General features: G+C 45.0%; 1 protein-coding gene across 1 annotated transcript in view; it reads right to left on the reverse strand.

Moving 5' to 3' along the window:
• Positions 1-4,149: 4,149 nt before the first annotated feature.
• The window catches only part of TAF3 (TAF3 RNA polymerase II, TATA box binding protein (TBP)-associated factor, 140kDa), a 100,674-nt gene continuing 90,651 nt past the window's right edge, over positions 4,150-14,172 (reverse strand). Inside the window, exons 4-6 of the mRNA XM_010136502.1 lie at positions 9,479-9,734; positions 5,605-5,711; positions 4,150-4,859 (exon numbers count right to left, since the gene is read on the reverse strand). Coding sequence (XP_010134804.1) covers positions 4,745-4,859; positions 5,605-5,711; positions 9,479-9,734 — 478 coding nt within the window. The 3' untranslated portion in view covers positions 4,150-4,744. The remainder of the gene's footprint in view (positions 4,860-5,604; positions 5,712-9,478; positions 9,735-14,172) is intronic.

Raw genomic sequence — 14,172 nt, forward strand, 5'->3', positions numbered from 1 at the left:
GGCACCGAAGCTGGTGAAGGGTCTAGAGAACAAGTCCTATGAGGAGCAGCTGAGGCACCTGGGGGTCTTTAATCTAGAGAACAGGAGGCTCAGGGGAGACCTCATCACTCTACAACTCCCTGACAGAAGGTTGTAGTGAGGTGGGGGTTGGCCTCTTCTTCTAAGTACCAAGTGATGGGATGAGAGGAAATGGCCTGAAGTTGCACCAACAGCGGAGATTTAGGTTGGATATTAGAAAAAATTTCTTCTCTGAAAGGGTTGTCAGGTGTTGGAACAGGCTGCCCAGGGCAGTGGTGGAATCCCTGTCCCTGTAAGTGTTCAAAAGATGTGTTGAGGTGGTGCTGAGGGACATGGTTCAGTGGTGACCTGGCAGTGCTGGGTGAACGGTTAGCCTTGATGATCTTAAAGGTCTTTTCCAACCAAAATGGTTCTGTGATTCTGCTGCCAGGGATGGGGCTTCTACCACCTCTCTGGGCAGCCTGGGCCAGGGTCTCACCACCTTCAGCATAAAAAAAAAAAATTCTTCCTTATATCTAGTCTGAATCTCCCTCTTTTAGTTTAAGACCATCCCTCCCCTGTCCTATTGCTACAGGCCCTACAAAAAGTCTGTCCCCGCCATGCACCCAACGCAACCCTTAAACAGGCACCTTCAAGGGAGAGGACACCAGAATCAGCCGCCACAGCTCCCGTTAAAGGCTTCTGCTCACATCAGCCAGGTACGAGCTGTTTGCCGGCCGTAAATCTCCCGTTACAGCCTCCTCTGCCACAGAGCACACATGGATTAATAGCAGCTTTCTCCTTTTTAGGTTACAGCTGATCCCAAAGTCCCCAGAAGAAAGGGACAGTTTCCTAAGCAGCGTGAGTGACAAGGCCGCCAAGAGGGAGTTTATTCAGAGCTTTATCTAATTCACTCCCCGGCTAAGGAACCTCATCTACTTTCGAGACTTAAAACTTCTAAAGAAAACTGCTATGATCTAAAGAGATTGGCCATAACACTATTGGTATTGAAAACGTAGCCAGCGTGCCTTCGGCGCGCTTCATTCATTAACATTCTTCCTGGCAAGGTTTCCATATCTCAGCGTTCATTTTATACTTTAATTTGGTTAGTAGGTCTTTGTTTAATCGTCCTATTGAAAGGAGAACAAAGAAGGTTTAGGTGATACACTGAAGTAATACACTATATTTTATCTCTGGGAAGCCCAGACAAAGTCAGCAGGCTCTGATACTCTCCGATTCGGGTTTTTTTTTTTTTATTCCCTTTCTCTTCTAGGACATTTGGAAGCACGAATCAGTGGTGGAGCATAAAGATCCTCACTGTACTTAGCTGCGGACACCTTCAGAAGAGAAACACCTTGTCAAGCAGAGAAACGATGCTTCGAGCACGACGTACAGCCCCGAAGGAAGATTATCTCAGGAAAAGTGCATCCCCGTCACCCCGGGGATGGATGCTCTGCGTTTAGATCTCTGCCCTCCAGTAAAAATCAGGAGCCAACATAGTTCCATCTCCTTCTGAGCTTTGTGCGTACCATCTCGATATTAACATCGTGGAAATTTCTAGGCACAAAACTCACTAATAAGTTGCAATTTTGCCCAATGACCCACACGCTTTGCAGCGACGCCCAGTGCTGCTGTTTTCTCCACCAACCCTAAAGGAGGATTTACAGGCTAAAAAGGATAAAACCACCCTCCTCGTTTCACAAGAAACGACGCTGCTCCCCAGCCCCGACGTCGGCGGCGCGAGCGGGCAGCTCCTGGGCCGGTGTAAACTGACACAGCTCCGACTGACTCCCAACTGACTCCAGATAATCATCTGGCCCCAGAGTAAAGGCAGGATTCAACAAGCTTCTCTCACGGAACAGCTTTTACACTCTTCTCTTGAACATTTGCTACGATACTCGCCATACGGTTTAAATCCACTACGTACGGTGCATCGGTCAAGGGGGAAAATTGTATCTGTCTTCTCTTTGTACTGTGGGCAGATGGTGAGTTGTCTTCTCCTCACTGAAAACTCTTTACTTTCCAAACCTTTAACCAGTTTTACCCAGGGAAACAGCTGTTGTCCACAGGCAGTGCTCACAACGGAGTTCCCTCTTGGAGGAAGGTGCTCTCTGCGGCAGGAAAACCATTCTGAGACACTCATCCTCTCCCATGACATCCAACGAGCAAACCAACCTCCAACCCACCTGCCGTGCCCTCTTCCCACAGACCGTGGTGTGCAAAACTCAGATCATAAATGGATTCAGAGGAGCAGCCCAAACTCTGGCAGAGCTAATGGAGAAGAAACACAACCCCTGAAGTTACAGCAGCAAATGCAAACATCTGGGGAAGCAGATGGGCTCAATGTTGGGTGGTACAAGGGGCCGTAATGATGGTCCAAGCCACACGGCTGCTCAGGGGGGAGCTATTTTTGGAAGCTGATTTTTCTTTTATACCACCAATTCCTGATAGACACCCATGTAAGTGAAAGGGGAGGCAGGATCTGCACGGCTACGGACCAAGGCTGGCTTCAAACCGATGACCCGGAGGTGAAGGGCCCCTTCTCCCGTTACTAATCCCGTCAGCCACACAAGCCTCCTGAAAACGATGCTTTGGTTTTATTGCCACAGGGGTCATTTATAAAATCATAAAACCCGGGGTAGGAAACCAACCCGGTGGCACAAGCATGCACAGAAATAGCTGCACAGCTGTCAAGACAGCAAAGTTCAGCCCTCCCACGGCACCTTGAATAATTTAGTTGATTAAATGTGAGGAGTTCTGATTAGGAAATGGATAAACAACTTACCAAAAGCTAGTTTTTATTATTGCAACCAGACATGACCGAAGACTCTGTATTTTGTACGTCTGCACATTACACGTGAAAAAAAAAAACCCAAGAATCAGGTTTGCAACATCCAACAATTCAAAATAAAATATATAAAAAAATCAAACGCAGGAAGTTTCTTGACTGGTAATTAGCAGGGACGGAATATAAATGAGGTGGCATTGAACAAAGAAGGTAACAGCGCACTTTTAATAAACCAATTTCATCCATATCTCCACTGATTTGCAATTTAACAGTTCTATCAGCACAGCCTCATTTCCCTAACTAGACCGGTACTTTTAAAAACATGACTAATTCATTCTCATTAATATCAATTTGGATGCCTTTACAAAAATACCTCTTAATATCTGCACAACAGGTTAAAGGGCCACGTTCTCAACCAGCAGATGTTGCTCCCCAGATGGTTTAAAGTAGAAATATCCCCAAAATAACCAAGGGAGACTAAAATGGCTGCGGAAACAAAAGATATAATAATTTTTTTTGCTGATTTATTCTTAAATTTATTTAGCTCGGCGACCCATTGCACTACGGTATCTAACACTGACTGATTTATTTTTGTCTCTGCAGCTTCCACCCCCGTTCTCAATGGGAAATCAACTCGTCTTCACTTTATCAGCCTTTCCCAGGGGGATACGCAAAGCAGAGTCACGCGTTCTCTGGCCTCTTTAGTGTCTCCTCCATCTAAACACGAGCCAAATCGTTCCGGCAAACTCAGTTGTTTAAAAAAAAATAAAGAAAAAAGGAAAAAAAGCTGAGTTCCAGCTACAGATGAACGCGCTGTAGCTGCCGTTAAAAGTGTGGAGCCCCCCTGAGCTCCCAGTTCAGAAGGCGTTTCAGCACGTGGATAACCAAGTGTGGGAACAGGCTCCTTGAAGGCAACAGGATTACTCACTTCTTAAGAAGTTGCCACATGTTTAAGCAGCTGAATCGAGGCCTAATTATGGTGCTGGGCGACTCCTCGCTCAGGCACCACTGGGGCAGATCTCGCCAGGCCCGTCAAGCCGTAAGGACTTTAAGTATGTTGCACGGGCTTTTAATAGCTGCTAGGTTTGTATTCTCAGGCAGAGGAAAATAAAAATCTCCAAGGCCTAAAAAAAAAAAACAATAAAAAAAATCCTTTATAAATATCAGGTATTTACACGCGTGAAAATTTAATGGGAAGTGTTTTTACACACCAATGAAATGTACAAGCAATGATAAGGTCCATTGACATCGACTAAAAAACAAAAACCAAAGTATAAAATATATTACAGGTCCACCGAAATCAATTCACACGGAAGAAAAAAATTGACACAATAGAAACTTTTTTCTTTTAAAAATAGAAGATATATCACAAAAGCTTGAACGTGTTTATTTTATGTTAGTACTAAAAATCAAGGAAAAAAGCTTCATATATTCTCGTCACAAAAATATTTACCAGCCACTTTTTATTTCCATATTACGATCATCTGGCTCGGCAGGAGTAGAGGCCGAACTGCATCCAGACTACAGAAATCATTCCAGAAGGGCTCCTCAGCTGACAACTTTTATTTTGCCTCCTCTCAGCACCTTACTGCAAAGGCTCCAGAGGGATTACTAACGAATCGAGAAAGAATAGCACAGATATCCGTATTTACAACATTCATCTCTGCTGCTGCCGAGCCACGGGAGCGGGAGCGGTACCATGAGCTACCGAAGTCTTCGTATCACTCTGTGCAAATTTCCCTCGGTAGGTGTAAGACAGCATTCAGGATGTACCCAGATCCAACCCCCTGGGCTCGGATGCTCTGACAGAGGCACCTCCACGCCCCTGATTCACCCCAGAGTCATAACCCCAACAGCCGGTGATGGAGGGCGAGACACGAGCAGGCTGGGCCCCCCTTGAACGGAGTCAGGGCAGAGGGTGCCCCGGCGACCGCACGCCTTCAGTTCGCTGCCGAGCCCTCAGTGCGCCCTGTGCTTCCTCTTCTTGTGTTTTTTATCCTTCTTTTTGTTGGCACACTTGGAGCAGAACCATTGCATCTCTTCGGGGGGTGCAGTCGTGATCCCGACGCAAGGCCTGGGGAGGACAGGAAAATATCGCATCATCTCAGTGGAGTAATGTCACTTTTGTTTCTTACCCAAAGGAATGAAACTTCCCAGTGCGAGACAGGATCTGGCCTTCAAATTAAATACAGTGACTATTATCATTTCCTCAATCCAACAGAAAGCTAAACCCCACTTGCTTTGAAACAAAAATAAATATCTTGCAAGGACACTGCGATAAGAAGTGTTATTTTAGGAGAAAATATGAGCGCGCTTTCAGGTATAATAGGGCCAGATTTAAAATAATTTCAAATGCTTCTTCAACGCATCTGCAAAAACCCTTACAACGTTAGGTAGCTGTTTGAGAAAACGCCTAAAAAGTGATTAATTCCCTCCAACCCTTTTATGAGAGCTGACATTTATATTACTGTTCGTACAATGCTTCGTAATTTGAAGTGTCTATCTGTACACGCTACGCTCATAATCCTGAGGTTCTCACAAAATCCCCAGTATCAGCAATATTTCCCAGCAGTTTCAAAAACAACCATTATCGCCGATGTCCGTTAATTAAAAAGTAACTCTCCTTCGCAGCTTAAAATCTGCTTTTACAGATTCCAGGGAATCAGAGATAAAAACATCTTCCCATTTATTCACTCGGACAGAGCAAAACCATTCAAATATTCCCAGCGTCGTGAACCGTAAGGAAAAATGAAAAGGTTTTAACGATGTAGCCCCAATCTGCCAGTAAGGGCAGGGTAGGATGGGTGAGAGCGACTTACCAGTGATACCAGTCATCGCAGCCGTCACAGCCTATCATCGGACTGCCATCATCTGGCTTGTTACAGCCAGGGCAGATCCAGATCTGGTTACCCCACTCGTCTCGGATCTGGTGCAAAGAAAAGGCAAGTTAGTTGCTTCTCAGGGCTAAGCAGGCAGCAAAATTGACATTTAAAAAGAATAAAACTCTGTTTTGGGTTTTTCCGACCAAGCAATTCAGCGGTCGCCGTTGTCATTTATGACTTCTCTCATCATAAGTGCCTTGCGTTACGTCCCCGTTGATTTTCCTACACTTTTTACGATGACAAAAGCACGCATTTCTCCGCATTGTCCTGTAAACCAGTAAAGCCAGTTACACCAGCCGCCCCAGAGCGCAGGCATTCCCATAGAGCAGCCAGGGCTTTACGGACACAATCCCTTCTCTGTCTGTAGTATCGCGACTCTTTAAATTCTTTTAAATTCTGCCCCGTTAGTGGCAGGCAGGATCCACGGCAGCCGCCTGCGTAAGACACCCAGCGCCCTGGGTGCATGTTGCCGGTATTACTTATTAGCCAAAGTCTTCAACTTCAACCAGTTGATAAGATCAGGATATAAAAAAAGTTGTTACTCAGTAACTTTCCATTCCCCCTACAACATTTATGTCACAGTACAATTTACTAAAGGGTAAACGGAACGGGAGAGGCAGATCATTTACAGGCTGAGGCAGCTGCTTGTGGATGGGCGATATTCAGAGCTTTATGAAAATCTCGAATGTTTAGATCCTGCCAGACCCATTATTTGCACATTTAAATTTCCAGTGGTTTCTTTAACAGTTCTTTGGTAAAAACATACATGCCAGATGCCATGAAATCCACCCAGAGAAGTGCGGTTAGTGATACAAAGCACAAAACGTCCGGGGCATTACCCGGGTTTCATCATTTATGACGATTTGCACATCATCGCTGAACCAAAACATGAACCGTTTCGTTCTCGGCGTTTCGTGCATTTCTGCTATCTGTACGGCTTACAAAAACGATATTAAAAAGCAGGAGGTGAAAAGCCCCAAATGCTCTCAGAAAAGCCCAGCAAAGCCGCTCCACAGTGTCTGTGGATCTTACACCACCTCCTGAAGAATCAATGGGAATGTACCAGAGCTCCAGCACATCGCTCCTGACTGACTCCTCAAAGCTCCAAGTTTCTTTGTGGTTTAAAACCAGAAAATACAAACCCCAGGAATATTAAGCAGGGAACAATCCCCTCCTAAGGGCGATACGGAGTAAGCAATATCATGAGGCGGTGCCTCATGGTGTCTCTGTAGAAGACAGATACTCGAGTTTTTCCAAACTTATTTTTTCAGGGGGGGTGTTTGTTTGCAAACACCTGGCTCAGGCTTCCAGGGGCTGGAGAGGGGCAGGATGGTCTCTAGTCATTGAAGCCTCTGCCTGTTTGTAAAACATGAGCATGGGCTGCTGAACGAGGATGTTAAAAATATTGCGTCACTTCTCATTCCTTAAGGAGCCAAGGGTCGCGGAAGGAGGGACGGCGCGGGACTGCTGAACGCTGTTTTCCTACAAAGGGCTGGGACTTAGTGACCAGAGCACACTTATTGAGATGCTACCCTGCAGGGAGAGCCCACATTGTGTCTTTTGCTTTTCAAACCTCTAAGCCCCTCCTCCTCTCCTCCCCGGCAGAAGGCAGTTGAGCCCCTCTGTCACACCGGCTCCACTCTTCTCGCTAGAAGAGCTTTCCTGGGAGACCCGGGGAAAGCCAGCTCATCACTCTGTGTCCTGCACTCCCTTCATACAAGAGGCTAACAGTTATTAATCACTCCCTCTTCCCCAGCCTCTCTCTCTCTCCCTTTTTGACTTAGAAATGCCTCACTTCAGGAATCTCTCTGCCTGCTGGATCCTAACGCAGTAAAGCCCTTGTTTCAACTACCCTGTTGTAAAAGAAACAATCTGGAGCCTCCACGTTCTCTGAACTCTCCATAAGCTGAATTCTCCATTAAGCTGAAGAAAAGGGGATGTGGCGCAGTGTTTTGGAGCGATGCAGAAGCTGGGGATGAGTATCCTGCACCCTAAAGACCTTCACAGCCTTTGTGAGGTTGTCTAGTGCTGTAACTAACTCGGGAGTGAAACGGAGCAGCTGGTTAAATAGAGACCAGTAACATGATACAACAGTTAAAGTCCAGCAGGGAAGAGCATCTTTTCTATCACAAATGGCAGGAATCATTATAAAAACAGAAATAAAAAAAAAAAGGGAAAAATCATGCATATGATGCAATTAAAGTGCAGGAAACTCTGTGATAAAATCAAGTTTTAGGTGTTTGAAATGGTGAGTTCGCTACCCACTACAGATAAGCAAGGTGTCACCAGCCACGCTGGAACTAAGCCAGGACAGGGAGTGTAACACCACTGCTGCTGCTGTTAATGGTATCTGCTGCTCTTCAAGGACTGGAAATGGTCAGGACTTCCCTTTTCCACTGCATCTGAAGAAGAAATCTTCAGTAGCGCAGCAATCCTAGTCCTACCCAGAGGTACATCCACGTTCTTTTAGAGCACGTAGCTCCTACATGTTAGATCACAGAATTACAGACTCGTTTTGGTTGGAAGGGACCTTTAAGATCATCAAGTCCCATCTCCAGGATGGGAGACTTTTCTAAAAGAGAGAAGACAGGACAAGGGGTGATGGTTTTAAACTGAAAGAGGGTAAATTCACGTTAGATATCAGGAAGAAATTCTCAGTGTGAGGGTGGTGAGACACTGGAACAAGTTGCCCCGAAAATTTGTGACTGCCCCATCCCTGGCAGTGTTCAAGGCCAGGCTGGACGGCGCTTTGAGCAACCTGACCTAGTGGAAGGTGTCCCTGCTCATGGCAGGGGGTTAGAACTATATGATCTTTAAGCTGCCTTCCAACCTAAACTGTATGGTTCTAGAATTCTATGATTTCCTGGCACCAGCCATTACAGACTCGTTTTGGTTGGAAGGGACCTTTAAGATCATCAAGTCCCATCTCCAGGATGGGAGACTTTTCTAAAAGAGAGAAGACAGGACAAGGGGTGATGGTTTTAAACTGAAAGAGGGTAAATTCACGTTAGATATCAGGAAGAAATTCTCAGTGTGAGGGTGGTGAGACACTGGAACAAGTTGCCCCGAAAATTTGTGACTGCCCCATCCCTGGCAGTGTTCAAGGCCAGGCTGGACGGCGCTTTGAGCAACCTGACCTAGTGGAAGGTGTCCCTGCTCATGGCAGGGGATTGGAACTAGATGATCTTCAAGGTCTCTTCTAACCCAAACTGTTCTACGATTCTACGATTCTGAGTCTTAATGTCACCAGACAAGGTCAAGTTCAGAGCGTATGTCAAAGGGACTAACGAACTATCTATCTGCAGACCTTCCAAGATGTACAAACACTGGTGATTTCTCTATGTCGAGGAACCCAGAAAAGAGATTAGTGAACTCTACACATTTCAAATGAGGGCTAAGTCAAATTCTTGATGTTGTATGAGGGTTTTGTACTTCACCTGACTGACAGCAAAATCTATGGCGACTTTGACATTTGAGGTTTCAATTCAGCACTTCTGAAAAAATCTATAAAAAAATCTCCACCTCCAAAAATAAATGCTCCTGCAGAAAAGACCAAGTGGGATATAAACTGGGCTTCTAAGGAGAAACCTAAACATTGAACTGGGAACAAACTAAAAATTCAGTCCAAGTACTGGTGTTTTAATTAAGTTATTAACCCTCAAAACACGTGCATGGAAGCAAGCGCTTCCATGATCAATCTCTCAAGTCCAGGTACCATCAGTCTGAGATGACGAGTCACCCAGGAGCTCAACAATTTAAGAGGTGAATGTCACTGGCATTGGGACAAAACATGGCAGTGTGTGTTACCTACCACGTAAGTACTGACGGTCTCGGTCACCACACTCCTAACGGGAGCTTTGGAGCCTCCTGCTGCTGAGACAGCTGGAGAGGGTGGTGGGATCAGGACTGGTGAGACGGTGGCCTGAGGAGGAGGAGGAGCTGGAGCCGGAGGAGGGGTGACATGAACGGGAGCTGGTACTGGCGACGGCACGGGCGGAGGTGTTTTGGGCCGGCTCACAGGAGTAGAAGGTTTGGCCTCTGGAGCTGGCACCACTTTGCTGATGACTCTGTAGGACCAAAAACGAGAATCGTTAGAGTTGATGGGAAAGAATGCAGTGATCCATCACTGCCTAGATATAAAGAGAATACAGTGCAGCTAACTCACATCACCCCTGAGTCAGCAAAGAGGCTCTTTCACCCACCACAAGGACTGCTGTCATTGCTACACCCATCCCTTGGACAGGACAAGGCACAGAGCCACCACGGAGTCGATGCCAGCGCAGCATGAACCCCTCTATAGCTTGCCGTCATATAAATATGCTCTGTGGCTTTACTAAACCTTGTTTCGTTAAGTTTTATTACATTAGCTCGATCTGTGGGGAATATTAGAAAGGAAAGTTAATCAGCTGTGAACAGCACTGATTCTAATCTTCAAACTGAGAGACGATATCATCCTCTTAAGATCCTACATTAGGGGATTCTCCAAACATTTGCTGGTTTGGTATTTCTTTCCCCCAAATGTTTATGAAATCAGCAGTGGATCTAGTCAGGACAAATAAATGACGCACACTATATACTCAGCAGTTAAAATATTGCTGCTTACTCGAGTAGCTGAAGTAGACAGGATGTAGCTCTAGTAAATACTCAGTATAGAATAATCGTGCCAGGGAAGGGGGATGCATAGAGGACCCAGCGTTTATTAATGACTGTTGATACACAATGTTAGCGACGTGCGTGCGATTCAACAGACAAGGCAGAAAAAGCCCTTACTGTAAAGCTCGAGATTAGAAACGTAAAGAGAAGAAGGATGCTTTAGAAAACAAACCCAAAAAAGCCTCAAATGCAACACAACAGGTCTATTTGTTTTACCACATTTTGGTAAATCATTTCACTAACTTATTTATATTTGAACGGTAAGTGTGGGAGTGCAGCTGATTTATGATGGGACTGTAAGAAGGTGGCTATTTAAGGAAAGGTTAGGTGTTCCAGAGAGGAGGAGATCTTAAGAAAGCAAAAAATTGAGACACTACTAGGAAAACCATAAAGAAAATCAAATTTCAACAACTCCCGAGAACCAGGAGAGACCAGCTCCACCATCAACGGGAATTTTACATTCAGCTTCAGAGTTTATTGCAACTCTTTAATGGTATTCAAAGAGCAGCAGCACTACGATCAGAGATGTTGTCTGCATTTCAAGTCCATAATCCAAGCCATCATTTGAGAAAGGCCTCTGGAGTTACACAGTATTTAATGCTTGGCTGAGATAACAGTGTTTCTCTCCTAAGACACGCCACTTGTACTAATAAATCAGAACTACGGCAATTTAGAGTAAAAACAGACTTAGTAAAGGAAATGGAGCAATGGGATTGGAATTCCTGCCTAACCTGCCAGTGGGAGCATCACACCTACCTTCTGAGACCTACTACGTGTGACTACAAGAAGAAAACCCAAACCAAGCAAGTTTAGAAACTTAAGGGGGAGCAGAATCTAAAAGGTGTTAGACGATTTTCCATCAGCAACACTGAAGACATTGACACCACTTGATGTCCCAGTGATTGCTTCAGGGACCCTACCCAGGAGCTCATGTGTCAGTAAGGTGCTACACGGTGAGTCAAGGTACAGGACTCCTAACTGACGTTGTCTGTGACTTGTAGAAGGAAGAAGTCCTATTACCAGACCATCCTGAGAGCAACCTACACACCAAATCCAGCCTCTTCCTCCTGAAAACCCAACCAAGAAAGTTTTCTTTTTGGCTCTTGAACGTTCATGATGTGTTTCAGTGATGTGTTCACGACGTGGTTCAGTGAAAGTCTTAGCGTGTGGCTCCCTGGCTGCCCCAACTCAGATGCTTCTTCTGTGCCTTCCACTGCTCCCACAGAGAGCCTCGGCTCCCAGAGCTGAATGCCCAAGACCTTAGTTGGTGGCAATACTCCCATGGTTTGCAGTCACCCTCTTGACTTGAGAGCCACCTCTCAATAAAAAAAATTAATCCTAGCAGTAACAAATATGAGGAGACAGACAGACAGCAAAACATTTGGCACAGCAGAAGTCATTTGGACGTTTTCAAACATCATTACCCCTTTCTTTCCCCGCCTCCCTCTTCTACCCCCTGCAAGTAAACAAAGTCCTGTTATGGGTTCTTCAGGGAGTCAACCCTCCCTGAGTCTAGACTGGGAAATGTATTAGCTAATAGGATTTTAAACACAACTTTGCACACAGTGTAAACAGTTTTGGAGCAGTATTAGCTAATACAATGTGAATAAGAGCGACCATCCCCAGCTAACATACAAAATTAAATTGCACAGTTTCTTGGTCTAGATAAAGCCAGGTTCTCCTCCTGAAGCAGGTCCTCAAAGCCACTCTGCTCGTAACTGCAGAAGCCACGTGGAACATCACATATGACATCTTCCAAAACTACAAATATTCATTAGCAGGCGACACGCACTCGTCGATTGGCTGGTTTGCCTGAAGCGTGCAATTAGGACATGTTCAGTACATAGGGCAGCTTGCTGATCTTGATTTTAGAGCTCAGTTATCAAAACAGGAGATCGGCATTTCAGAGCACGCTTGGGCCTACCACTCCCTTGAGCTAATAAAGTTCAGAGACTTTAGACTCCAGAGGGGAGAAATGAATGGCTTTGTGCTCCACCATTAGAGGTGATGGAGTAATCTCGGTGAGGGTGATTTAGCCTGCCCTCTGCCCTGAAGAAGGGGCTGCATACATGGCTATACAGAGGTGGGGAGAAATCAAAGGGAAGTAGTAGCAGTCCCATGACTAATAATTAATGTTACTTCAGACTTGGAAAGAAACCTGATATCAAAACACTATGTAAATGATGGGAGGATTTATGAGCTCTGTTTTATAGACAGGAAAAGCGAGGCACAGGGCACGCTGCAAGGAGGCGGTACTCACTGCAACAGAACTTCGATCCTCCTGGCACCCAGGTTCCTGCTGGGATTTAACCTCTATATTTGGACATCACCATACACATACTGCTACCTTCTTTCTCAAACACGTCTTTCCTGTGCTTCCAAAATCAGCACTTGTCTGTAAGTACAATAAACATGGCAAAATTTCACCTCCTTCCCCACCCCAATCCCAAAACTCTAAGATTCAAGCTGGATTAATATTTTTTGAAGTAATCAGACACAAATGAACATCAACCACCATCCACACGCTCAGAGCCCTGAGACAAGAACTACACTTCTCCTGGTGACGTATCACAAACACGTTCTATGCTGAAAGATAAAAAATCAATTAAAAGCTGGTTTTGAATCAAAACAGTTCCTCCAGAATTAAGGGGTCTGAGAAAGCCCTTGCAAGAGATGTGGTAATAAAGCCTACCTAAAGGCTACTACTGCCTTTAAAAAAAACCCAGAATTAATGTAAACACTGTGTATCTGGTGGCGTCCATCGTGAATTCACGTTGGACTCTTTCTCAGTGCCAGCAAGAGCTGTGGTTCTTCTGGGCCCTCGGTGCATTTATAATTGAAGGCATGTATCGCTACCCCTCTTCATGATGGTAGAGTGATTGAAATCCCATTTTCATCATTGCTCCAGGGCCCTCACCCTGCTCACAGCTACAGACCCAAACAGGATGAAAACGAAGCAAAGTGCAAATTCTACCGAGATTTTAAGTGTTGCGACAACTCGATTGGTTTATAAGTGGCTCTAAGTGGAGTGAGCTGTAACATGCTACATCTGGAGCAAGATGAGGCTCCAAGGTGTGAAATGCTGTGAAATTTGCTATCTTTGGAACTAATTTATTTGATTTCATCCTGATCCTTATGTCTGGAAGCCCCACTGACTGCTTCACAGAAACACAGGGATCAGACGTGTGCCGAAAGGAAATGGCTTTTCAAAACGGGGATATGAGCTACAGGGCTGAACGATTGCTACGGCGATGAGCTCCAAAAAATGCTGTGCTGGTACTTCAAAATGCCTAGTAAAAAATCCCAGTGATCTTTGTGTCTCACAGGCAGAGCTCCAAAGAAGCTGCTCCTCTGCCCGAAGGAAAAACATTTGAAAAGTCCTAATTTTTTTCTGAAGCCATGACCTGTTTTTATGCAAGGAGCAGGAGCTAAAGGGGTCTTTGTAGGTAGGAGAATGACACCATCAGCTGCACTGACATAACTAAAATTAGTGCAACTCATTTTGGATTATTACGAGTGATATTAATGCCTATTGGTATTGATATTCCCTCAGTGATACAAGTTTCTCGATGCTAAAAAGTAAAGTGCTGTAACTATTTTATTACTGAAAAATCTCACACCTGCGACTCAGATTGCTGCACCAGAAAAAACCAAAATACTCTAAGACCTACAGGTAAGGGTGTCAAAGCCACCCAGGGGAATGAGGAAGATTTCCATATGGTTTAGATTCTGCACAGATTAGAGGCGATCTTGAAAATTTTATTCCAAGCCTGGAAGAGAATCGATGTAATTTAAGTGCTGTAAAACAGGGTGATTCCTGTATTACTTTAAGAAAGGGAAATTTAGTTTTTA

The sequence above is a fragment of the Buceros rhinoceros genome, unplaced genomic scaffold (genome assembly GCF_000710305.1).
Source record: "Buceros rhinoceros silvestris isolate BGI_N320 unplaced genomic scaffold, ASM71030v1 scaffold4960, whole genome shotgun sequence".
NCBI lineage: Eukaryota > Metazoa > Chordata > Aves > Bucerotiformes > Bucerotidae > Buceros > Buceros rhinoceros.